Source organism: Tauraco erythrolophus, chromosome 4 (genome assembly GCF_009769465.1).
Source record: "Tauraco erythrolophus isolate bTauEry1 chromosome 4, bTauEry1.pri, whole genome shotgun sequence".
Taxonomy (NCBI): Eukaryota; Metazoa; Chordata; class Aves; order Musophagiformes; family Musophagidae; genus Tauraco; species Tauraco erythrolophus.
The window spans coordinates 77,535,386-77,562,539 of NC_141468.1; the positions used below are offsets into that span (position 1 = coordinate 77,535,386).

At 38.8% G+C, this 27,154-nt stretch overlaps 1 protein-coding gene across 1 annotated transcript in view; it reads left to right on the plus strand.

Moving 5' to 3' along the window:
• The window catches only part of SCUBE1 (signal peptide, CUB domain and EGF like domain containing 1), a 214,330-nt gene that overhangs the window by 125,882 nt on the left and 61,294 nt on the right, over positions 1–27,154 (plus strand). The window contains exon 8 of the mRNA XM_086610525.1: positions 14,135–14,251. Coding sequence (XP_086466651.1) covers positions 14,135–14,251 — 117 coding nt within the window. The remainder of the gene's footprint in view (positions 1–14,134; positions 14,252–27,154) is intronic.

A 27,154-nucleotide genomic window follows, 5' to 3' on the forward strand; every position in this document is an offset into this window, starting at 1 on the left:
GTTTAGGAGCAGCCCTCTCTTAATTGCCTCTATGGCAGGAAGGTACCTAGTTATAGTTATTTTCACTCCAGATTATCGCTGCAGGTAGCAGATTGCATCAGGCCTGATTGTTAATGAGTAGAAGTAGAACCATCAGATGTAAGTTGAATGTACTCCCCAGGAGTTCAAGGCAGAAAGACCATCTGAAGCAACATCCCTGCTTCTGCAGTTGCCCTACACAAAGGTTTCAGGCATTACGCAGCTTTTAGCAGAGCAGTCCTCTACATTCCCTGTTTGTGATGAAACAAGATCCTCCTCCAGGTAGCTTGCATAAAATTGGGACTACGAAAGGCGTACACCCAGTGTGGGAACTTCATATTGATAATCAGGGGAGGAGAAAGCAAGGTCACTTACTTGAGATGCATTGTTCATATGCACATTCATATGGTCAGCCACCCTTCTCCCCGTCTTTCTCCTAGTCCATCTGGAAATTCTTGGGATTAACTTGCAAGAATCTATGTCCTGTATGAACATGCATGTGAATAAAAGATAAAAAATTCCTAATTTCTCTAATATGCAGTCTTCTTTTTACTTCTGCCTCTCCCTATGACACATTGCAAGTTCGAGGGTTATAGTCTTTTCTACTGAAGACCATAAGCTTGGTAGAACAGGGGGACATTGTGGCTTATGTTTTTTGGAATTATAGAGTAATTGCTCTTGTGGACATTGTGCCTATCTGACCCAAGCTGTTGCCTCCAGTCTGGTGTTTTGTTTGTTAGGAATTTCAGGACTTAATCTCTTTGAATCACTGTTATCTTTCAGCAGAGACATACAGCTCTTTCTTGATTGCAGGAAAACAGAATCCACAAAGTTAACAAGAATTACCAAAGTCTCATAATTAAAGTGCTTTTCTCCTGCCATGTGTAAAATGGCATCATTTCAATTTGGAAGCCTTCCATGGTCATTCTTTCAGTCATCCAAAGATCTCTCCTTTGGTGGTTTACTGTGAATAACTTCTCCAAAGTCTTGAGAAGTTAACTCTTGAGTTACTGTATAAAACTTACAAAGATTGTGTAGTTCATAAGGAAATCCACCATTTTCTGGATTTCGGGACTCTCTAGTGTAGCCATATTTAGCTCCTTTGCAGCTCAGGAAGGAGCTGTAGAACTCTAGAATTTACTGACACCATGCATTCTTTACCTAAAAAATTCCCTCAATCTGATGAGAGTTGTCTGGCAAAAGCCTTTCTTTTTTCTTGAAAGTAAGTTTTGTGGGAAGACTGGTTTTCACAGTGCTTTTGCCTGGAATGATCTTCAGCAATAGGGAGACAGGACATATACAATAATCTGGTTAGAATATAAATTTGAAATGTGAGGAAATTATACTGAAGACCCTTTCATGGTGATTTGCCACCCGTGTTCAAGGGAAATGTTGGACTGTAAAGTCAGACTAACTCATTATTGACTCATGAAGGTGTTCTACCCTTGGGGCTAATAATGATAACCTCAGCCTGATGAGGGTTTGAAATTCTTCAGTTTCAATAAACATAAGAGAATAGAAAATGGGACCTGGGTTTCTAACATGGCATGTGATGCCCTAGCTTTATTCCAATAGCTTTATTCCAAGCCATTGGAATAAGGAACGTTATGAGCTCTGATTTTAAATTACAAAATTTCCAGAAGTCTCAGGTTGGTTTATTCCAATGTGAATTATAAATGGACTCTGATGTCTTCCTTTTTAGTTCTCTTTCAAAATGGAATTAGAGTTTGCAGGTGATCCTATTACTGGTTTTCTGTCTTGGCGAGCAGGGAGATGGACACGCTAGTGTGTTTTCAAGTGTTCTTCCAAAGCAATTAACTCCTATCATAGTTACAGCCTACCAAGGGTCACTTTAAGCCAAGAGCACCTTTTCAGTATCTACTTCAGTTTGTAGCTTTGTTGTACTGCCTCCCAGGACTCTTTCGAATTACTTGAAATATGTCTTTATTTCTCTGAATGGCTTTTATCTGACTTAGAAATGCTCACTGTCAGAAAGCCAAGTGTGCTGCTCTGTATGCATCACAGTCTTTTTGTGCTTTAATCAATAAAGCATTTAAACCATATTATTAACAGGCATATTGCTAGCAGGATCTCTAACTCGGTTACTAACTGTGAAACCAAGACCTCACTTTAACTCTTTCTGTCAGTTCTACTTTGCTATATGAAATCATAGAAAACAGGGGGAAGGAATCCCTGAGGCCATTCATGCATTCACTCTCTCCCAAGGGCAGATCCTTTCATCTTGAGTTATCGTCACTTTTATTCACTGAGTTTGTGAATGGTGTGCTATTTCCTGTAAAAATCCCTTTTCTTCATTTCTTTGCTGATAATAAAGGCTCTGACCTTATCCATAATTCCTACCCATACCTTCCATTGTTTTGCTCTTCAATTTTAGATGAAAGGATTTGTCCAAGGTCAGGAGATAATGCTCCTTAGCAATGTTCAGAGTATTCCAGTTTTTCTTAAATGCAGCTTCTCTATTTAGAAAAAGTGCCACTATCACAACTAATAGTACTATTTTTAAGAAAATGCACTGGACTCTTCCAGTCCTTATAAAACACCTGATTCAATCTATCAAGTGATGTTCCCTAAACATGTAGTGTTCCCTGAAGAGGAATCAAACTTTTTTCTGAAATGAGAGCTGCAGGATTCATGATTCAGTGCAAGATTCACCTAGACATTTCTTCACACATTCCGTTATGTGGCAGTGCAGAATTCTCATCCTATTTTCATGCAAATAAAATTCTACCAATCATGAAATTGCAAGGAAATGAGGAGACAAGCATAACGGAGTGAAGAATTCCACATCCTGCAAGTTACCCTTTCTGTCTCACCTTTTTCATTCCCTGAATATGAAGCTCTTTCAGTTTCTCCTTCGTCTGTTCACAGCTATTTGTTTCTTTCATTATACTCTTCTGAATGCTCTTTCTCCATCCTTTCAGCATCACAGAGCATAATTTGCATGAGAATAACATAGTTCTCACTTAACTGAAAATTCAAATATTTTACTTGTGTGTTTAGTTTCTCCTTGTGCTTGTTGTACTTTGGGTCCCTCCTTGTGCCCTGATCTCATGCCGTGTACCGCATGCACTGCTGCTTGCAGTAAAATTCTTTTTATGGATGGCAGCAGCAGTCTTACCGTGTGTTCTCTGCCTCGTTGCTTTCTTACTCGTACTGCGTATTCCCTCTTACTTAAAGACAAGCTCATCTGTATAATTAAGAGAATATTTTTTTTTTCTTTAAATTGCCTTTCCTGAGTTAAGTTTTAATCCCTTCCAAGTTTCAGGCTTTTAGAATTTGTGTATTTTTGATCAGAATTTAAGTGGGATTTTGAGTGGGTTTTTTATCCAATAAGATAGTCTTTCTGCTTAGGCATGGTCATGCAGTTCAGCTGCATACAGCAGCGATGACACTAGCTGTAAAATTATTTTTTTAAGATTCTCCTATATAACATAAATGTTAGGAGGAAGAGTGTACTATGCAAAAACCCAGTATACCTGGAATTCAGAAAGAGCTGTGTTTGGTGGAGATTGTGCTGTGATACCAACCTGTAGGAAACAGATGAGATGTCAGCCTAGGCTACCTTTGAGCCAGACTGAGCAAAGAGCATTTTCACGTGTGAGAGATGAGATACAAGTTGTGGGCTAATTTGATTCCAGATACTTTTTTTTATTAAAATGAATGAGTTCAACGTTCTTTAAGGTGGGGGAGCCAGTACCACTCAGCTGAGGGCTGACTATGGCCCTCCCATAGAACTGCTCTAATACCTTAGCATCATCACTGGTTCATAACTGTAACTTAATAGTAGCTGGCACAGCAGAGTCCTGGTGTTGGTCCTTATAAGGGCTCCAAAATGCTGCAGTGATGCAAAGAATAATTACAGATGATGATAAATAACAGTTTATGATTAGGCCTTCTCAAAATAAAACCAATCATGAGTATGTACTTTTTTCCTTCTTAAAAGAATCACCTGATTCCTTTGAGATCTTACTTTGAAAAATAAATCCAGTTTGAACTTAAGATAGGACTCACGAATATGTGGTGCATTCTACCTAGGACTGATTCTGCAGTTTCATTTCTGCTGAGATGTACTGTAAAATCTGTTGGGAATCAGCACAGGACATAAAGCTAATGAGGAGAGAATGGCAACTCTTATGAGAGCTATCAAGGTGATGAACATTAACAAGGCATTTTTCAGCTTTTCAGTATCCATATTTACAGAATGCGAGATATTTGGCTTTCTTTCACAGATATCCTTAATCTTTCCTCACTTGTTCGAATATATAAATTTTCCTGTCTTGTTCACATAGCCTGGAGAGTCAGTTTGTGTTTCACTGTGAATTAAATACAGACAAATCAACTAATTTTTATGTGTTTAGGATAGGTAAACAGGTTATCTTTTGATTCAGACACAGGAGCAGTTTACAACAGCTCTAGTTATGGCACACCTGCTAAGAATTGCTAGTAGTTTAACCCTTTTTGCCACTCTAGTTGCCAGGCAGTCTTACTTCACAAGCACTCATTAGGAAAACATGATCTAAGGTAATCCATAAACCTCATAGCTGGTCTGGCTGAAACAGTGAGTGCTCTAAATCTGCCATTCTGCTTGCAACCTTTAGCTTTCAGTTATATCAAGATTGACTTGTTCATGTGTCTTGAGCCCTGAATTCAAGACAGTTATTCTGAGCATAAGATACTGTGTTCAGATCTTGTGCAAAATTCAGACCAAGTGTATAAGTAGATATGATTACACTGTGAGTATTATTTCTCATAACTTTACCTACTTGATAGAACCTGATAGCTACTCTAAATTCACAGCTCCAGACTGGTCCATCATGAATTGCTTTTTGGCTGGCATAAAAGTTGGGTCAAAATAACCTTCTCTAATGTGGTAAAGATTTTGGGAGCAAAGCCCAACCACCCTCTTTCTGCTGAGCCCAGTGAGCTTTAGGCTACTGCGAATTAATTCCAAATAAAAGGCAGTTGAATTGCTAGTTTGCTTTAACTTGCCCTATGGTCAACGTTATCATTTGATCAATCATAGGAACTAGGGAGGGAAAACAAGCATTTTTTCCCTTTTGTGTCTTCCTTTCAGCTGTACTTACCTCTTACCATGTCAGCCTAAATGGTTTACTGAATTTTGGCAAACTTAGAAAACATTCTTTATTTTGAGGGACTGCTATCTCTTCTTCTCCCTTTTGTCTTAAGGTCAGACATTGCCCAGATTTGTGTCTTCAGACAGCATTAAACACCTCAATGGCCTTTTTTATTTGAGAATAAGCACAAATCTGTCTCTCCATGTTTCCAACAGCAATTACCTTCAAACCAGTGGCTAATTACTAGTTTGTGTTAATTAGTGAGAGAAGAGGGCACATGCTGCACATTTTGCAGTGTATGGATTTTATTGCCTTTGAAGTTTGATGTCACAAGCCTACAGATGCAACCAAGCCTAATATTTTATTGCCTGCCTATTGCTGCAAAAAATCCTCTTCCTCTGCACAAGGCCTTAAGGCAGGTGGTCAGTCTAACCTTCCTCTCTGATTCAGAGGAGATGGCAATCATCAGCTATAAAGAATTTTTTCATTTCATTTCTTGCAAGAGCAATTTCTGTGGAAGAAAGTGCTGTTAACTGTCCCTCTCATACTATTCCTAAGAGAGAGATGATCAAGACAGCAGCTGCTGCAAGACTTCCTTAATTGTAGGTGATGATTTAAATGGCTTCCCGCTCCATTTTCACTAGAGGCTATATATGATTTCTTTTGTTTTCACTACAGCTGGCTACTTTTGGTCTTCTGTTAAGGCTTCTTTGCACGTTTATACACACATGATTAAAACCAGCTCTTTCATTTGCAGTCGTTCTCTACTTTTTCCAGTCGTGATCAAGAGTTGGAAAACAAATAGGGCTTCTGGATCCTGTCTACTGCAGACTGCCATGCTGGGTAACAGCAAAGAACGGAGAATCACTTCTCCATATCACCAAAGGAAACATCTTGATGCTAGGTGGCTTGGGTTTGCTTTCATGCCTTGTGACTGAAAGGTTCTTTGTGATAGAGCTGTGTATTGATGAGACAAAGGGAAGTGACACTGATCGCTAGTGCAATATTTCTATACTTTTTTATACATTCTGAGCATAACATGAAATTGAGATCACCCTCCTTCATGCAGAGTTCCACAGCACTCCTCTGTCTTGCATCTTGTTCAGGATGCAGCAGCACAGGTTAACACAGTAGAAACACATTACATTGACGGGTATCTCGGTGGCCTGCACAATGGCACAGTGCCTGCAGAATGGCACTTGTGCTTTGTACAAGCCCAAGTTATATTCAGCATCTTTTCCTGAGGGCTCTTTGTGACTGCCACCTGGCTCAGCTTCTTGTGTGATGGGCAGGATTATGCCTTTACAGTGCAAAGAGCGTGCTTGCCTCTTTCTGAAATTACCTTCTTGCCTACCATCCAAAGAAGCTTATTTGATTTAGGTCTTCTTAAAAAATATGATTGATCACTTTGTAACTTGTCCATTTCATTCCTCATACCCATGTACAGCATCTTTAGTTTTTTTTAATCTTTTTGTCTTTTGAGAGAATAATTTGAATATGTTATCTTAAGCAAATTTTTGTCCCACTGGACAGTATAACAAATGTTTTAGCAGGTTGACTGAGACTGGGAAAGCAGAGTTTTGCATATAGGTGCAGGTATATGCACACATTCCAGAGTTTATGGGATTAGTTTTTTTAAGTAGAACATAATTGCAGCCAATCCAAAATGACTGACCTTGGTTAAGACAAAACAGAGACACCAACTTTTCTGTTATATAATACCTTTTCATTTTAATCCTGTTGCATATTTTGCTAATCTAAAGGAATTTAAGAGTGGATAGAAAAGATAAAATTCTCCTATCCCTGTAAAATGTTACATTTAGAGAGAAATAAATATTATCAGGGCAAAAAGTAAATTAAGAGTGGGGAGTGTCAGGTCTTGCTCTTAATTTTGGCACTATTAGTAGCAATAAAAACAATGGTATTTTATCTTTATAGAGCATGTGTGCTAATGAATTTCAAAAGATCTTCTGAGTATAGGAAATACTGCATCTATTTTACATGAAGAGACCAGTATATCACAAAATTTCTTGTGAGCTCCAGCACAAGGGTAACATAGCAGCTTATGGGAAGCTAGGGAAGAAATTTAGGTCTCTACTTCCATGCTCCAACTTTTCGAACATGAGCATTTCCTATTGGAAACATCACAGAATATCTCAAGTTGGAAAGGACTCATAAGGATCATTGAGTCCAACTCCCTGCTCCTTGCAGAACTGCCTGAAACTAAACCATATGACCAAGAGCATTGTCCAAACACTCCTTGAGCTCTGACAGGCTTGGTGTCATGACCACTTCCCTGGAGAGCCTGTTCCAGTGACCAACCACCCTTCCACTGAAGAACTTTTTCCTAATGTCCAATCTGATTTTCCCCTGATGCAGCTCATTCCATTTCCTCATGTCCCATTGCTGATCACCAAAGAGAGGAGATCAGCACCCCCGACTCCACTGACAACCTTGAGGAAGTTGTAAACTGTGATGACGTCACCCCTCAGCCTTCTCTTCTCCAAGCTGAACAAGCGAAGTGACCTCAGCTGCTTCTCATAGCAGGAGAGGCGCTCGAGGCCTTTCACCATCTTGGTCACCCTCCTCTGGACACATTCTAGTAGTCTGATGTCTTTCGTATATTGAGGTGCCCACAACTGCACGCAGTACTCATGGTGAGGCCGCACCAGTGCAATGTAGAATGGGACAATCACCTCCCTCAACTGGCTAGCTATGCTGTGCTTGATGCATCCCAGGACATGGTTGGCCCTTTTGGCTGGTAGGGCACACTATTGACTTATATTCAACTTGCCATCAACACAAAACCTCTTTCTGCAGTCCCCCAGTTTGTGCACATAACCAGGATTACCTCGTCCCAGGTGCAGAATCCAGCACTTACTCTTTAAATTTCATATGGTTAATGATTGCCCAGCTCTCTAGTTTCTCCAGATCTCTCTGTAAGGCCTCTGTACCCTTGAGAGAGTCCACAGCTCTTTCTAGTTTAGTATCATTGGCAATACTAGATGTTATCAGGTATGTATCCACAATATGTATTGACGATATGACTCCATCTGATTACAGAGAGATCTTGAGCTTGAATAGGATACTGAGTAGACATGAACGGTACCCTTGAATTTGACATGCTGATTGTGGTGTTCATGGTACTTCCCTTCTCCCTCTTCCCCTCCAGTATTCTTTACCAGAAATAAAGTAAAAGTGAAACTCTGCTTCTTTAGTCTCTGTAGGTTATGTGAATTAGTCCTGTTAAATCATAGACTCATTTAAGTTGGAAGGGATCTCTGGAGGTCATCTAATCCAACTTCCTGCTCAAAGAAAGGGCAACTATACCAGGTTACTCAGGGCCATGTCCAGTTGAGTTTTGAGTATCTCCGAGGACGTAGATTTCACAGCTTTCCTAGGAACCTGTTCCTGTGTTTGACCACTCTCATGATGAAAAATTTTTACCTTTTATCAAGCTAGAATTTCCTATATTCTAATTTCTGTTTGTTGCCTCTTGTCCTTCTACTGTGCACCTCCAAGAAGAGTCTTGTTCCATTTTCTTTATACTGTCCCATTAGTTAGCTGTAGACAGAAGTAAGATCTCCTCTGAGCACTATCGTGTTTAGGCTGAACAGCTCTCAGCTTCTCAGCCTCGTCATGTGCTCCAGCCCCCTAAACATGGTTTTTGTAAACCTTCACTAAATTTGCTCTAGTATGTCCATGTCTTTCTTGCACTGGAGTGCAAGAACTGGACATAGCACTCTAGATGTTGTTACTCCAAACATCAAATAGAGGGGCAGGATCACTTCTCTTGATCTTCTGCCTGTACTCTTGCTTATACAAGCCAGGATGTTGTTGTCCTTCTTTGCCTTTAGGAAACACTGCTGAATTCCATTCAACTTGTCCACCAGAGACCCCAGGTGTTTCTCCAAAACTGCTTTCTAGCCAGTCTATTGTAAGCCTGTTCTGTTGTATGGAATTATCCATCCCATACACAGGACTTGGGTTTGCTTTCATTGAAGCTCATCATGTTCCCCTCAGGCCATTTTTTCCAACCTGTTAGGGCCCCTCTGAATAGCAGCCCAACTCTGCAGTGTATTGAGCACTCCCTCAATTTGCTGTCATTGATAAATTTGCAGAAGGTGCCATCCATCCCATAGTCCAGGTTGTTGTAGAGGCATTAAGCAATATTGGCCCTAATCTCACTAGCTGAAACTGAGGGATAGCTCTAGTGACAGACTGCCAGTTGGAATTTGTCCCACTGATTCAATCCTTTGGGTCCAGCTATGCAACCAATTTTCCAATCCCTGCATTGTCCATTTATCCACTCTGTCTCTCACCACTGTGGCCATAAGGATACTATGGAAGACCACGTCAAAACACTTGCTAAACTTAGGGTGAAAAACATCCACAGCTCTCCCCTTATCCACTGTAAGTCATGTCACTGTAGAAAGCAATTGGGTTAATCAGGCATGATTTGCCCTCAGTAAATCAATGCTGGCTGTTCCAAATCATCTTCTCGTTTTTCATGTGCTTGAAAATGGCTTCCAGGATGATTTACTCCATAAACTTACGGCAATCTGATGTGAGGCTGATTGGCCAGTAATTCCCCAGATCAGGAGGGATTGCCTTTCTTGATGTTTACCTTGTCCAGTCATCAGGAACCCTACCCTGTCCTCATGACTTATCAAAAATTATAGAGACTGGCCTCACTAAGACATATATTAACTTTATGATCTTCAGATATATCCCCTCTAGTCCCGTAGGCCTGCATAAGTTTGTTCTGCTTTGCACCACATCTCAGTTCCTAAAACATTGTTTTGGATCTTAGTTCAAATTGACCCAGGCTGTCAAAGAGAATAATAAAGATTCCAAGATTTGCCTGATTTTGAGCAATGCTCTTAAAAATCACATGATATTCTTTTGATCACAGACATAAAATGAAGTCACAAAAATTGAAGGCAGATTTTGGAGACACCTGTCTTTGAGGCAGTTTTTCAATGGCTTTATGAAATAATTGGCCACTTCCAAAAAAGACATGTGAATAGAATCTTAGAGTTTGAATGGTTACATTTACCTGGCTTATAAAAGAAGCTGAAATTCAGATTTTCAGAAACATTCCCAAACCATGACACGTGTTCAGAGTTTCAGGCATTTGATAGTATTCAAAGCCAAATAAATCCTGTCTGGTGTCAGTCTTCTTTTTAAGAAAATGACCAGGCTGTATTGCCGCTTGGCATAGATTCTGCTTTAGTTCAAAAACTTCAGAACTAGAACCTGGAGAACTGATCTTTCACTGCTGACCCTTGCAGACACTGAAGTGACATATTAAGGGACTGAATACCCATGTAACTTCACCTGGTAACTTAGTCAGCATTCCTGATCCAGTGCCGAAGGACCGACAGCTCAAACTTGTGCTTTTGAATAGGCCATTGTAATATCCAGAAGCAGTGCTTGTCCCATAGTGCAATGGACTGTTGTTAAAATAAATATCCTAATTGAGTAAACCGTAGGTATCGCATGTCGGTAATGATTTTGGTTACTTCTTGTCTGTAGATCCAAGGAGCAGATACATGAGAGAGAGTTCCACAATTAGGAGCTTACAGTGGAAAAACACGATGTAGGCTGTCCCAGACTGCCTTATTTAAATGGATGTCCTTTTCTTTAGATCCCTGTTGCCATCTGAGTTTTCTGGTGGGAATTCAATAAGGATGTAAGTGGGGCTGCAAACATCACTTTAAATTCACAATAAAATCTTTATAGTCATAATTAAGTCATAATTTGAATTATGTCATTAATTTTCAATAAAGTCATAATTTGAACTTTTGAATTATGAGCTTTATCATAATTCAGAAGGAATCTAAATGTCGGTGACATGTCACTGCTTTATTTTTGTCTTCCAGTTCTTTTTCGGCTCCCTCATCAGAACAAAAAACATCAGAAACATGCCGAAAAGTCTGAAACAAAAAAAGAAAGAGTAATAAATATGCTGAGGTTGCCTTTCACAGAGAAAAAATACAGTGGAAAATAATCTGCAAGATCTATATCAGCATGAAGATCTGATCCAAATTTTGAACATCCATTCTTTCTCTTCCATATAATTATGACTTCTCCAGTGTGATAAGTTGGAAATAAGTTATTTAATTCTGCTCTTTATTTGAGACCTACAACTTGTATTTGCATTTCAAATATATACTAAAGTTTGATAGTGGTGAGGTGAAGAATGAGTTGAAGTTATTTCTAACAGAACCACAGGTGGTGACACACTTCGGTTTATGTTGTGTGTAGATCTCAGCTATTCTATTTGATGTAGCTCGTAATATGTCTTTCCCACATTCTGCTATTCACGTTCACTTTCTTTTACTATTGTTTTCTCACGACCTTGAGTTTAAGGAATTTCATCAATACATCTCTCCGATTATGCAAAATGTTAGAGGTACTGTCAGATGTCCTCTTGCTCACTTGGATCTTCATTCTGTTAGTGTTCATCATGTGTTAAGTCAGAGTCACCAGGAAAGTTGAAGAGTATTTATCCTTTTTGGTTTGTTTTACTAAATCTCTGTGAAAATAAGAAAAGCTGGCTTGATTCCCTCTATTTATACATAGAAATAACTCTTGTTCACTGAATGACCCTTACCCTATAGATCCAGTCATCCATGCCATGGGAAAAAAAAATTGTTGTGTCTATTCATTTTCACTGGATTTCATCCAGAAAATAGAAATATTACTGCTTATGTTCGTCTTGTGTTGATGAACGGCAATAAAAGACTCTTCATATGCCAAAGTTAATCTGCTAACGTAAGATTTACTGCCCTTTGCAGTGCCATGCCAAACGTACATCTTCAGCACTTTTTCCTGGTTTTTAGCCGTAACTCTTTACTCCTGGCAAATCATCCTACCATTAAACTGTACCCAAGTAAAAAAGTTTTAAATGGCCTGAAACTTTTTCCCTTCTCTGAAACGTAGAATTATCCGATATGTTGGCCTATGAGGACACACAGACACATTCACATACAGATGGAAATGCCAGCATTGTCATTTACAGAATAATTCTTCAAGCAGCAATGCCAGTCTCTACATCTACAAGATAGTCCTTCCCAGGGGAGTCCATGAAAATCAGAACTCTATTACTTAAACAGTTAGGTTCAGCTCCTGCAAGTCATAGCTAAGGTGAACAAGAACTCCGCCTGAAAATAAGGAGTTGCGGTCTCAGCTCCGTTTTCAGAAAGCTGTTCCAGAACACGTCAATCCATTTGTTAGCTGTGCTTGCTGGCAGTTATATGCAAATCCATTTGTATACTGGTTGCTTTTTCTACATGATGTTATTACATAGCACACACGGCATAAAAACATTAAAATCTATCTAGCAGAGCATGCGTGAATGTACATGGGCAGCAGAGTCCTGTCCCATGCTGATAATGCGTGTGTGCCCTTGCATATAGTTCGTTCATAAGTGCCAGCAGCTTATTCCACAACTGATGTAGAGGTCTGTAGAGGATTGTGCCAGTGCAAAAGAGAAAAAAAGAACAGTTACACTTTTTTTTTTCTCGTATCTTGAAACAGGGAAGCCCCTCCAAAGGGCCAGTCTAAGTTCACCTTGAGGGCATCAGCAGATGCTACTTTAAAATAAAAATCTTTTAGTACCAGTCAATCGAAAGATAAAGCCTTTTCTGTTCCGTGTAAATAATTTTTGATCATTGTACTGTTCTAAGGCAATTCCTGATTAGCATATCCTATAGCTTATTGTCAGACCCTATCCACAGGGTACAATTGTGACACAGAATGTGAATATTCAGCAATAGAAGTCTGTAAATCTGAGTAGGTAATGACAAAGCCTCTTTAGGGAAAGCCAGAATGAGGTGAGCTGAGTAGAATAATGGCAGTCTTAGGGGGGCAGGGGGGTGTTTTAATTTAATCAAAGCCAGAGCAACTGAAAAAGATACTATTAAAAGGATTTGTTCTCTGAAGTAAATACTTTTCAGATAAATGCACAGTTCAAACTGATGTGCTAAATTGGTATCCTTACATCCACTCTGTTCTCTGGATCAAAGCAAAGTTAATCATTTCACTTGCCTTTTATCTATTTTATGGATGTGTGTGTGGATATGTGTGCTTATGTATGTGTACGGTGTGCGCATGTGCACACACCAGTAACAGAAAATAATGGCCATGAGGGAGGGGTTTTTGCTTTTTCTGTAATGAAGTTGAAGATATTTTTAAATGTGGTGGTACCTAATGGTCATTGCCCACTGTTGTAAAAGCTCAGAAGCGTTGCAGCTTTCTTTTGCCTGTGTTTGCCCAGCCACCCTTCTACATACTACAAGCACTGGGAAATTTCAATGACACAGCTTGGAATGGGTTCAGTGACCTCAATTATGCCCTCCCACCCACTCCAAACTCCTTTCAATTTGCAAAAAGCTTTAAGTGGACAAAACCCAGATGCCTTTTGCTTGTAGTTCAGTAAGAACAGATTGGGCATGTAGATTCTTGTCAAAGTGATATATGTAGTTCATTTTCCATTAACTCTTTCTTAACTAAGGATTTTAAATTCTCAGTTGCAGGTCTAGCACTCTGCTTTGCTTTCTACTGCTTTTTAAAGTTCATTATGCCTACAACATCATTTAAGAAAACGAACCTTAAAAAGCCTCGGCTAGACATTGAGTGATACAAAACAGACTGAATGTTTGGTTCTGCTTTTAAAGGCAATCACTTTTTTTTTCTTTTCAAACTTGTTTCACATTTAATAACCCATCCTATTGTCTAAGACAATTCAAAAGCACTAACTAAATATAATAAATAAAACCACCAGTTTGAGAGGAGAAAGAAATCATGAGTTGTGGAAATGATTTACCAGTCAAAACCAGTACATGGGCCCTGATGACCTTGAGAGCTTGCTTCAGTTGGCTTGCTTAAACTTAGATTGCTTTCAAAATGTTGTAATATTGCCCCAAAGAGCTGGTGCTTCTCCCCTCCCCCAGAACATTTCATTACACTCCCTTTCTCCCTCTCTCTCCCTCTCTCTCTTTTTCATTCTGCAGAAACATGTGCTGTCAATAATGGAGGCTGTGATCGGACTTGCAAGGATACCGCGACAGGGGTACGATGCAGTTGCCCAGTTGGATTTACCCTGCAGCCTGATGGGAAAACGTGCAAAGGTCAGCTTCTGTTTGCTTTGCAATGCATCATTTGCCTTCAGCGGTTCCAGTACAAGATGTAAATATTCAGTTATTTAATCAATACTTTTTAAGTTAAGGCAATACTGGCATAGTGATTGCAATCGAGTTCGTTAGCTTTCTCCTTCCCTAATTTTTCTGTATTTACCTATTTCAATCATTTTTCTCTCTATTTATTAGAGAGTTTTATTACTGCAAAGAAATGAGATACAGAGGTCAAACCGTTTCAAACTGACCAGAGGTTTAGAGGAACAACTCTGGGCTGCAAAAAGCCTTCCGTTTCAAAGGATAGTCTGAGAGCTTGTAAAACTTCAGTCATCTAATGATGTCTGAATTTGTCTATTCAAGAAGTGAGTTAAAGTTCTCAACCAGTGCTTTGTTACCTGCAGATAATCAGCTGGTTATTACTAAGTGAAGCTGAGCAAAAGATGCAGAGGTCTTGCTCAAAAAAAACCCAGACAATTGTCCACTTCTGCCCCTTCAAAACATAAGTAGCCAGCCACAAAGGAAAACCAAACCAGCATTTACTAGTGCACAGGTCTAAACCGTACAGCTGATGCTCAGATTTTACTGTTCTGAAGGCAGGACATGAACCTTGGCATTTTGTCCTTCATGACTGTATTAAAACTGAGGTCAGGGGAAGAGAGAACAGAAAAGAGCATCTGATACCACTGTCATCATCTGTTCTCAGTTAAGGAAAACATCCCTGCAGAGTCACACTTAATGGCACTATGCACATGAGTAGATTTGGATACGTGTTAGTAGGACCAGGCCCTCCATCAACCATTTTCCTATCTTCCTATGTGTTTCTTTTGAGCTCCGTTGCAAGAGACTTAGTGACAGGCATCTAGGGGGACGTTGCATATATTGTTGTCACAGAGAATACTTTTCTATTACTCAGTGACTTAGCATAAGTTGACCTAACTTGCTAAGAAACGTTGGGACATTTTCCTTCCAAGTAACCAGAAACGTCAGAATATCTTTAGTCCAGGGCTTGATGTTACTGAAAATAGTAAAACCCACAAAAATAAACAGAAAATGTGTGGTTTCCTCTTGCTCCAGGCTGAAAAATCCCAGTGCTTGGGCATGATCCTGTTAGTATTTATAGAAATAACAGTCCATTTGCCTGTTTATTTGAAAATAAAACATTTAAACTGCCATTGCACACAATGTTAATAGTTAAGGGTGAGCACACATCAAAAATTAGTTGGTTTAGTTCCAGCCACATAAAAATAAATCTTCATTTTTACAGACACACTAGCTAAGCCATAGCAGAGCAGTAACAGTGATTCCACCGAGTGCTTAAAATGAAGGCATTTTAATACGGTAGCATACTCCTAGATGTGATCGTTATGTTTATTATTGAAACTGCATAATGAAAAAAAAGATTAATTCTAAATTTAGAAATTTGGGCATAGAACTAATATGAAACAATATTTATATAATAATCAAATCTGTAATTAGTGCTACAGACAAAATGAAATATTCATCTGATCCTCAAAGCAAATACCCTAGCTCTAAGCTCTTTCACATGTTTTCCTTTTCTCCTTTTTTATGAGAATATAAGAAACAGAATCTGTATTTTTATGATGCTGCAGATTCTTTCTTACTTTCTTAAAATAAGCAGCAACTGGAAATTAGCTCACATGGTTTAACAAACCAACCAGGCCATTTCTTTTTAAGCTTTGTTGACATTTTAGGAAATGCTCTTCATCGTAAAATGGTAAAATATATGTTTTGCATCTCATTTAACTGTAATTAATAATATTTATCTAATGTATTGCATTGTGAGATTTATAGGCTAGATTCTGCTTCCCTGAAGCTAAAGTAACTTCCCATTTAAACCTGTGCACAAAGGATTTTGCATTTAAACTGACCAGTGAAGCTTTTTCTGTAGCTTTTTCAGGCAGCCCTTGACTAAGGGTGCTTTCTGAGATTTACCTCTTCTGAGTGCAAAAGTGAGCATTTTGATGCCGTGACGTTGATACCTTCTCAGCTCCTCTTGCTTATAGGTAAAGCCTGGAAAAGGCTGGATGGGGAAATTCATTGTGCACATATTCCTTCTGATTTCTATAGAAAACAAAAAAAAAAAAAGAGTGATCAGCTCAAGTTTTCTCCTTTGATTTTTTTTCTCTCTGCTCTCCTTGATTTGACTGGCCCACAATCTCTCATATATACAGTTCATTGTTCTCTCTAGCTGTAACATTACATCTGTGTGGTAAGAGCAATGGATTATCTATTGGATCCTGCAGCTGTCACATCCTGTCTTTCTTGGGCAGAGTTTTCAAGTCCATAAAGTGTCACAGCATCTCGAAGTCAGGTTTTTCTTAGAAGCATCACTTCAAGAGAGATTTTATTTCTAAATATGAGAGAAAGATATGCCATTATCTGTTAGAGGAAAGTAGAGAGACTGGGCATGTAAGAAAAGCCGAGAGAAATTGGAGGGATAATTAGTATATTAACTGAAAAATGCAGTTATGGGTTGAGCAAAAATATTAATATGTTTAGGTTGAATTTAGCAAATAACGTTGACCAAAAAGAATGTTGTTATTGGAAAGTCTATGATTTTTCATTCCATTTTGGGATCTTCCCCTCTAAGACGTTTCACATAGTGCAGCTACTATTGGAAATTGTGTAGTTGCTTAGATTCAAGAAGCTGAAGTGAGACTCAAAGAGACATCTGAACTTTTGCGTACTCCGAGGTGGGCACTGTGTAACTTATTGATCTGTAATTCTAGCTCAGTTGTAGGTGATTTCCTCAATAGTGGGCTTTTATCGTACTGGTATTTTATGGAAACCTACCACCACTTTTCTTCCTTATTTTTCACACGGGAATCAGGTAAATTAAAGAACATTTTTATTTTAAAATTAATGAAAGAAATAAAAATATTATTTTTCTAAATAACAAAAATTCATAGATGATTCTGTTCAAATATCAGGACTAGTCTGGTTTAGGCATTGTATAGACATACAGTGGGAAAAAGGGTTTACTGTCGAAAACGTTCACAGGTTGCTGTTTAGTAGTTTGGAATTTCGTTAACTGTTTAGTATAGAAAAAAGGCAAGTATGCGTACAAAAGGAAAGGCCATTTTTAAAGAAAGAGTATATACAAACATGCTTTCTTTGCCAAAATATGGCAAATAAACCCTATTAAATGTATCTAATCATTCTACACTTTGTTTGCAATATCGTATTTCATATCCTGTAGTTCTATCAAAAAAGCTGGGATGGATTCAAGTACAGAACTGAGTCAGAACTGAAACTCAGGCATTGCTCCTGGCCCTTTCCCAATGTATCAGAGAATGGAGAGTGCAGGAAAGCAATTTCCAAGTAAGACAAGGGACCTACCTTCAGCAGTTTTGCATGTCGACCTCTTCCACAGGCTCAGTGGGAAATGAGAATTCATTGCAGCTCAAAGAATCAAGCTCCTTTTGTTAATGTAGAGTGCAGTCTGGTTTATATCAAATGTCACTAAAATAGGGGAAAAAAACTGTTGTGGAGAAAGTTTTAACATAGAATAATGTACAAGTAGCTGCATAGCCCATAGGAAGGCTACTATAGTGGAAAATTGTTTTGGTTTCTGGAAGCTGAGGAAATCTTTTTTCTCTCTGATTCTTTCTCCCTTACATATATTACTTACCTGATCTCATAGTGAAATAAGAGCAAAAGTGCTATCTGTGGTCTAGTTGGAGGGACCTTCAGATGTATTAGTGGTGTCTGGATAAAAATTCATTAACCTTCTGCTGTTCTTTGAAAGTCAGTCTCAAGTCTTCCCTCGGCTGGGTTGGCACGCAATGGAGGATGCTCCTTTTTTTCCCTTCAGCTTTCCTGTCAGCTTGGCTCTTAATAAGCCATTCCATGGAGGCTTTTGTCAGCAAAAAGACACATCCCAGGCTGAAAGAGTTCCACATTCTCCCTCTAATTAATGCTATTTAATTTATCCTACTATTGTAACCGGGTGATCCCAGCTTGATGCTGAGTTCATTCGATGCTGTTGATTATTGCGCTACACATGACAAAAAAATGTAGTTCATTTCCTTAAATGCCTACCAAGTCATCCCACAGAAGTCAGCTAATGCAGACAGAAAGGGTGCCAGAGGATTAAAAGGCATAGTGGCCCAGGGTGCTTATTGCTCATTGCCTCCTACTCACTTTTTAATATCCCGTATATTGTGCATATCAGGGGTTCCGCGGTCCCTCGCTCCCTTGCCTGTTGGTTTCCGTGCGTCCTTCCTGCTGAGTACCCTTTTCATGCATCCAGTTGTAATCTGCCCTTAGTGAGAAGATTCATCAGTTTAGCATTTTAATTATATTAAATACAACTTACGTAGCTGATAAAGCAGGAGACTCATTTGCAAAAAAACTTGTGAGGTTCAAGAGGAGTGAAGTCAGACTAGATTGTACTTAGCACAGATTTCTGAAAATTGTTTAAACCCAGCTGCCAAACTGGATCAAGCAATAAAGGGCTCGTCTGCCCACGGGCAGCCACAGAAGGACGGGAGACAAGCTGAGCAAGGGAGCATTCTTCTTCCAAGACTTACAGTGGAGAAGGACTGGAAATGACTGCAAAAGACATGAGATAGACAGGGGCTTTCTTTGTGGGTTCTCTAAGAAGTGAATTAGAGCAAGAGGTAAAATGTAGGTGTAAAATGTAGGACCGTGTGTCTGATGTGCTCCATCTCTGCCTCAGGGATTTACCCCGAGGCACTCCTGTGCCCCAGAATAATGGAACTTCCCAGCATTGTACACAGACACATAGAGGGACTGTGCAGGGTGCAGCACTTGCTGAACTCCCAGAGTCAAATGGCAGCGTGAATGCAATTTTTAAGCAGGAGAAGAGAAGCATAACTGGATTTCTAAGGGTTATGGAGCAAAAGCTACATCTCAAATACAGCTTTTCTGTAAACATCTATGAAGTGCCACCTAACTTTGCAATACCCCTTAGATATTTTGTCATAGCAAGATGTATGTTATTTTGTTTAGCTAACTTTCTATTTTGCATCATTTTCATGGGTAAGCTTGACAGTGGGATTTTGGAGAAGTAGATACTCAGCCGGGCTACAATGTCAGTGGTTTTAGTAGTGATCTGATGTTACATTGCTAATCTGCCACCAGCTGTGGCTAAACACAGCAGTATTAATTCATGTGCATGAAGAGACCTTTGCCAAGCCCAGGTGATCTCATGGACATGTATTTAGGAGACAGAAAGGTCCCTGCACATCTCCACCTGTAGTCGGGGCGTTTTTATTTACTGTGCAACACTAAGTAAGCCCTTCTTAGCCCTCTGGCATATTGTTTAACTAGAGTGGTGTTATGCTGGGGTTATGTGACTGGATGCTGTTTAGGCAAACATTTCTTCTTCCTGCTGTCTCATTGTCATGGTTACCCAGCAATGTGGTGTGCTCTCCACTTCCTTGAAACAGGCCCCCATCCTTTTGCATTCAGATGCAGCGAAGAAATGTGGCACTTACATGCTTAAATACTTGACTGTGCTTCAGTGGGAGCATCAGAAATGCCTTAGCATTGAATGGTTTTTCCAGTAACTCGACTCTGCAACCTTCCTTATCATTAAGCAATCTAGAAAAGAAGAGCAGGAGCATAGAGACTAATGAACAATTTCAGTCAAAGGGCTGAATCAAAGTTTGTTGAAATAAAAGAGAATTTTTGCATCGGCTTTATTAGGTCGATGTAGTAAGTGCTCTTTTTTATCTTTCTTAATTGCAGCCTATTACAGCAGGAAAATACATTTTACATTGGTTTTGGATACAAAAAAGTGAAACCCTGAAAGTGAATTAAATTTTGAAAGTGGAATTGTTTCTGTGAGGAAAGAGTTTGTTACAGAATGAGTTTCAAATGAAGCAAAATATGTCACATTTTGTTAAATATGAACTGAAAGGTTTCATTAAATTAAATGTTTAAAATCAATGCTTGACATCAGTTTCGTACAAGAATATGACTCAGATGTTGAAGGCTTTCCTCTCTCTTCATTCGGAACACACTAACTCTAAGTGAACAGCTCACAATGAACAGTTTAGCTGGCCAATTTGGCTTCATTTCCTGGCTACAGAATATCTGTGAACAGTTATGATTTCCTCCATCATTCCATTAGTCGAAATTACTTAAAATTTGTTTTAGGTTTTTTCTCTAAATTGGATTAAATTGACTAAAGCTTTTAGAATTGCATCTTGTCAGTCCCGATCAGTTCATATGAAACTGAAACTGTTTCATCTTTTTTTTAGAAAGGAACACCAGAAGGAGTTGCAGTTTATTTTTATTGTTATTAGTCAGATGCAATTGTTAATCTGGTACATCATCTATTAGCTTGTTTGAATTATGATATTACCTTTTGTTTGACTGTGATTGATTGGATCAGTTTCAGAGTGTGAGGGTTTTTTTTCTCTGATTGCCTAAATGGGGAAGTTTTTGCAGTAGGAGTAATTACCTATGATGAACTCAGGTTTTGTTTGGTTAATATCCTCAATCAACTTGACTTTTTTTTTACATGCCAGTAAAAGTTCGACAGTAAAATATATTGCTGTGCAAGATAACCTCTGTAAAATATATGCATCAGTCAAGTTTGCACCAAGGTGGATAGAATTTTAGTGGCACATATGACCACACTGTTCACATCATAGAAGTGTTTCAATACCTTTAGAATCAAGTCTGTAGGTTTGGAGCAGGTCTTCTAAACTAAGATTTGTCTCACCGAAGATACAAATGCAAGACAGGCACAAATGAATTCATTTGACTGAACTTTTTTTATTTTTTGTTTTGGTCACTGTTGTGGTTTTCTTCCTTATCTATAAAGAGACCTCCTTGAAAGTAGTCACCCAAATACAACGTTTTCCTCAGTTAGGTTGCCATGAAAAATTCTTAGGTTTCTGTTTAAGTGAGACCATAATTTTGCCAAAGATATACATGACTTTTTCATAAATGCCTAAGAAGCATTAGAGAAGATATCACTAAAACAGCATGCTGAAAGGTGACCTAAGTTCCCTGCTGAAGTGTGTAACTTCCATTTGAAAGTGCACAGCTGCAGAATTTAGATATTTAGCTTCTGCATAACTTTGAAGAACATGTTCCATTAGAATCACTAAGATGCTGTGCTATGAAGCTGGAATTATATTCCCTGTTGAATTCATTCACATACATCAGCATTTTAAATTAACAAGAATTTGAATTATCTCCTCAAGAGTTTAAAATTCTAGAGGTTGCTTATAGAGGCAAATCTCTTCATAGCTACCTGGCTACTCCTACTTGAGATCCCGCAGTCTATTTTCTGTGCATCTCCCATTAGCAGTATCTTTTAGTGTGATATCTGTGGTACTCCACACAGTGAAAGGAATGGTGGTCCCTGCTCTACAGTACCCGGCGTTACTGTCAGTAGGTACTGACACCCAGAGCACGTCCTGGGACATACGAAAAGAGCTTTTTCCAGCTCACCTTTCCCTAGCAACATGAAGATTTTTTAGACATCAGTCTAATGTCTCCACATTAGACACATACGGTCTTTGAGGAATGTAAGCATTATGAGCCATTAGCCTTAACGAGCCCTTAGCATTTTCCAGTGCTCTCTCAAAAAAAAAAGGGAAAACATATATGCAAATGGTATGAAAGAATAAATACAAATGCAGTAAGCTGCTGGCAGTCATCACCTCCACTACAGTCGGAGTGCTGTGGTACCAGCAAATGTCAGCATGAGCGTCAGTCGCAAGATTACAAACAGCAGTGGGTTTTTTGAAGAGGACGTCTGGCAAAGCCAGAAGGGGCAGAGACCTGCTTGTCTTATTCCCTTTTCTTCTGATTACATTTCCTTTGATAATTGCAGAACCTGAAATGGCCATGTACTTCTGTGTCGTATCTTTAAGATAATTTATGTAGTTAATAGAGAGGTTGTACTCTTAATTTTGATACTGGTTCATTCCATTGCTTCTTGATGCCAGAGTAATTTGGTGTACAGCACGTTAAATTTTGTTAACCCCCTGCTGATACAGTGCCTTATATTCCTAGTTTGGTTTGGAAAGTAGCATATGGAAAATGGTCCCTTAGCCTTACTCGCAGTCAAAGGTGCAGTGACAACTAGTGAGAGCAGCTTTTCATTTAAGCTAATAAGTAGCTTCTCTTTGCTTGCTGCCCATAAATAAAGCTATCTGGGTTGGATTGCTCTGTGATATCCCAGAGCAATAGTACTCATGTTGCTTAGAGTCTGTGAGAAGTAACTAAGGGAAAGACAGTAGGCTTTAATTTACTATTTTGGTATCTCCACCGGAAAAAAAAAATGCAAAACTTTGCAAATGGAAACAGACTGAGATATGCTGAGTGCTTAGACCCTCTATGAAGAAGCTGACTGAAGCAGATAGAATATTTTAACCATGATTCCTGGGAGTGGCAAGTGATACAAGGTTTTTAGGTGATTGGCCAGATACGCTTCAGGCATTTTAGGGGAAAATTTCTCACACATTTCAGAAAATTGAATCATTGTGGGATTTCAAGTCCAGAACCTCAGAAAAAAAGGCATTGAAAATTACTATTTCATTTTTAAAATAGTAATTTTAATAAAATGAAATGAAATAAAATAAAATATTCATTTTTGTCATCCTCAGGCCTTTATATAGAGGCATCTTCTGTGACTCTTCCTTTGAACCTCAAGGCCCATATTGCCCCTGCCATAGATACCAAACTAGAATGTCTGTCCTCTCTTCTATGCATCAGCTCTCAATGGGCATCAACTTTGATTTTGGACTTTGTGCCTTTTACTTCTCTCTGGAATCTCACAGTGTCCCATTTTTTAGAATATAATCAGAAGAATAGGTGACCTCAAGGAAAAATAAACACATCAGCCTTGGTAATTCCTGATGAGATTAGAGGTTTTACATCATATAGCTAAGTCACCTCCTGTTTGCACAAGCTTAAAGGTATGTGCATTGAGAAACAAAACGGAACAGATGACACCCTCTGAACTCATATCCTATTGCAATATAGTGCTCATAAGCACACAAAAACAGTCTAATCTCAGCCTATAGGGTATCCACTTTACTTGCCTTGAAAACATCTCTGAACTGGGATGCCCATTTCACTTCCCTTCAGAGTATGACCAGTGAGGAATAAAGTGACTCTTCTTGATCTCAACAATAGAAACAAAATATAAGAAAAAAGTGGATGTTAACACACTGGTGCAGAGGGCCTGTGTTCTCCACTTTCACATGTGAAAGCAAATGCAGGGCAAAATTCCCATCCCTCTCTGGTGTCCTTCTACCTCTGTGTCAGTCCCTCAGAAAAACGTCCTACTCCAGAGGAATCAGACTTCCTTGATTTTTATCCTCAGCAGGCCATAGCCTGTTTGTCAAAGCTAGTTCACAAACTGTCTGGAGTCAGGGTATAGAATTTTAGAAGTTAGTTATTAAAGTATGTGTTGTCTTTTAACAACCCTTAAGTGTTTACTGAAGTGGTTTACTTTGAGACATTCTTTCTCCCCGATGGCTTTCTCCCTGCTTCTCATCAACTTAAACCAACAGTAAACTTCCCAATAGTCAAATCAAGATCTAGTTTTCATAATTCATTATACAGCAACTCTACTTCCATCAGACCCCTTACATGACTCTGCTTTCAAGCTACAACAACTTACCCTGTCAGTGTTTGTAACTAGAAATAAGTGCATGTTCAAATATAAACACCATTTGAGTTTGTTCCTCTGTACATGTAAGCAAAGAGCTGTCAGAAAATAGAAGAGATCAGATATAATCACAAGCCACTACAGCCATGAATCAAAACAATAAGTACCTTTGCCCTCTCCATGCTGAACACAAGGAAAATACAAATTTTCTGGCTGAGGTCCATCTTTTATCCTAAAAACAAGAAAAAAAAATACTAAAACGTCTTCTATGTTTACATGCATAAATTGTATGACACAGAATGGAGAATGGACAGAGGAACATCTTTGCCTTGCATGAGAAGTTAGCACCTAAATAAATTCATGAACAAGAGACTGATGTGAAGAATGATGGTAATGAAAACATGAGTCCTCCAGTAACTAGACTAGTGCTTTTAAGAGGAACAAAATAGTCATTTTCTGTATATGTGTGATGCACAGATTAAATGTGCAATTAAATAGTCAATTAAAATAGCTGAATTTTCTCTGAAATGCCTTCTGACAAACAAGTTCTAACCATTTTCCAGTGCTTCTGCATAGTTAAAGCGTCATAAGATCACATGCCATTTTCAGGAAGCAAGCAGATAGCCCCTTGGTAAAGGCAGATTTGTGTGAATCTCAAACTGCTCAAGTGATCTACAGAAACCAACACATTTTCTGGGTAGATGTTGCAGCAGCAGCAGCAAAGGATCTCCCTGTCTCTTCCTCTTCCAAATACATCTCTTCTTCTGACAAAACCCATATGATTAAGAAAGTAGAAGCATTTGTGCCAAAGAGGCAATCAAAGGCAGCCAGTGAGTGATTTAAGACTATGAAACAGTAGATGCAGCTGCCTAAGAAAGAAAAAAAGTAACAAACCCAGCATTAAATTAAAGGAAAATTAGGACTTTCGTCATTAAAACAGTCATCCTGTTCAGTGCTTGAATACTGGCAAAAGTTTCTGAGAACACATACTTTGTAACCTCTTTGGGAAAGCATCAAGATGATTGTGTTATAGTGCAACCCAGTAAATGCTTCTACAGGGAATTCTTTGGCATATGAATCAACCATATGTATCAACTATACTGCAGAGATAACAGGTAGACTTGTAGTTCGTGAAAGAAGATAAAAAAATAAATTTTCTAAATATTTTTGATCGGAATGACAAATGGAAGACTGAAGCCAAAAGGAAATATTAAATAACAGAGGCAGTTTTGGAGTTATTTTTGTTTTGGTAGGACTTAAGCAAGATGCAAGACCATCTGCGTCCAAAAAAAACATCATAAAGATTAGGATTGAGAGAAGGAAAACTGAGTGATGGCAGAACAATGGTCAGGTTCAGTTTATCCAAAGAGCTGCTTGTTTTAGAAGAGGTGGATAAGACTAGGAAATCAGACCAGAGTACGAGGTCCCAGGTAGCTACAGAAACATTTTCAGAATAGCTACCTAAATGAGCATTAAAGAAGCAAACATTAAGGCCTGTCTGCAATAGCCTTCTTGCTGAGGCCACAGTCCTTTTATGTGATTACATTGATGTTACCCAGTCTCAAGACAAAGAACAAATAAGATCAACCCAATGTGAGGAAAATGGTAACAGCATCTGGCAGGCAGCTGCAGCAGCTCAGTAGAAAGCTCTGTGTCATGTCCAGTGAGGAGGCCATAGTCATCTGGCCCAGCGCTGCTGCCCTGGAAAAACTGTTTCAAGGCTTGATAACACTGGGAGATGACTCAGAATTAGGTTTCCAGTTTTCTTCCAGACCTTTTTAAAGAAAAGGGGGAGTTGACTGTTGTCGATACAAAGGCAAATGTGCCATGTGATAAGATGACAGAGCATCTGACTGAGAGGCACAGGGAGGAACAGAGAGAGAAGGGTCAGCAGAGTTGGTGGTAAAACCATAGATGGTGGAGATGTTGGAGAGACAGAAAGATGCTGGTCACCAGCAGAAATTTGTGTGGGATTTGGGGGAGGAAAAGAAACAAAACTCGTGGTGATAGGTGGGTGCAAGTGGTCAGAAGCCCAGCGAGGGGATCAGAAAAACGAGCAATTGGACACTGACTGATGGGTATGTATGTCAGCTGGGCATCGGAACGGCTAGTCTTATATATATAGACATAATTTGATCCAGATTTTCTAAGAGATAATTGAAGTTCCAGACCACAATGAGGAAAAATGAAATTAAAAACATGTGGGACTTAAAAGAAAAATGAGAGGAAATGCCTATTTTAGATACCAACACAGGTGAAATTTGTCAGAAAGAAGAAAATGGAATGGAAGACAAAAAAAAAAAGAAGAGAGCAGAATCCAAGAAACAAAACTGTGGATAACATCTGCCTTCTAACTGTTGTTGCAAATTTATCTAATCCAGAATGTGAGTGAAACTTTCACTACCCTTCCCTGTTTTGGGGGGAATGCCTGTTTTTCTTTTAGGTTAAAGACATACAATTCATTTGTCTTCTGTAGACTTGTTCACGACAGACAAATATAATATAACAGATTATCTTCCATTAAAAAATTGCAGACTTGGGTCAGCTGCCATGTAACTCATTCAGTTTCGTTCCCTCCCAAGGGTTCCATCTATCCCCAGAAAATAAATTCATGTGTACTAAGTTAGGGTTTTTTCATGACTAGGCAAGATCCCTGATCCCTGGAAACTTGCAGTTGTTATTTGTCTTTGTGAACCTCCCCTTTGAAAATGCCAAATCCTTTAAATTAATGCTTGGGAGGGTCATATTTTGCATTTCAGTTGTTGAAAAGACCTTGCATTTATTCAACAATATAAAGCTCCCTGAGGATCAGCAACCACAGTTTATTATGTAAAAGTGTGCTGTTCTTTCTGTAATTTGGGAGTTGACTTCTCACATAATCACAGCTACCAAAATTCAAAACTTACAGTATTTTTTTCATTCTTTTATTATTGCTTTTTTAATCATAAAATACAGCTGGTATTTTAAATGGCTCGATCCTGCTCTCAGTGAAGTATTTGTCTTCCCTGGTACAGAACAGAGCTCTGGTTGGTTGAAGTAATGTCTTTGAAAGGTTGTGAAGGGTTAATTTTTGGTCACCAGCCAAATTTCTTTTGATTCATTATCAGCTATGAGGCATTTGAATTGTCATCGGCTAATTGTATTCAGCTGTCCTTTTCAGCAAGAGTAACTTTATCATAGGAAAGCTAGCATAGCTTCAATGGGATTTTAGAGAGAGCATCAGTATCTTCAACTGACCTTAACACCAATTGTATTTTTAAGTTTTTATTTAA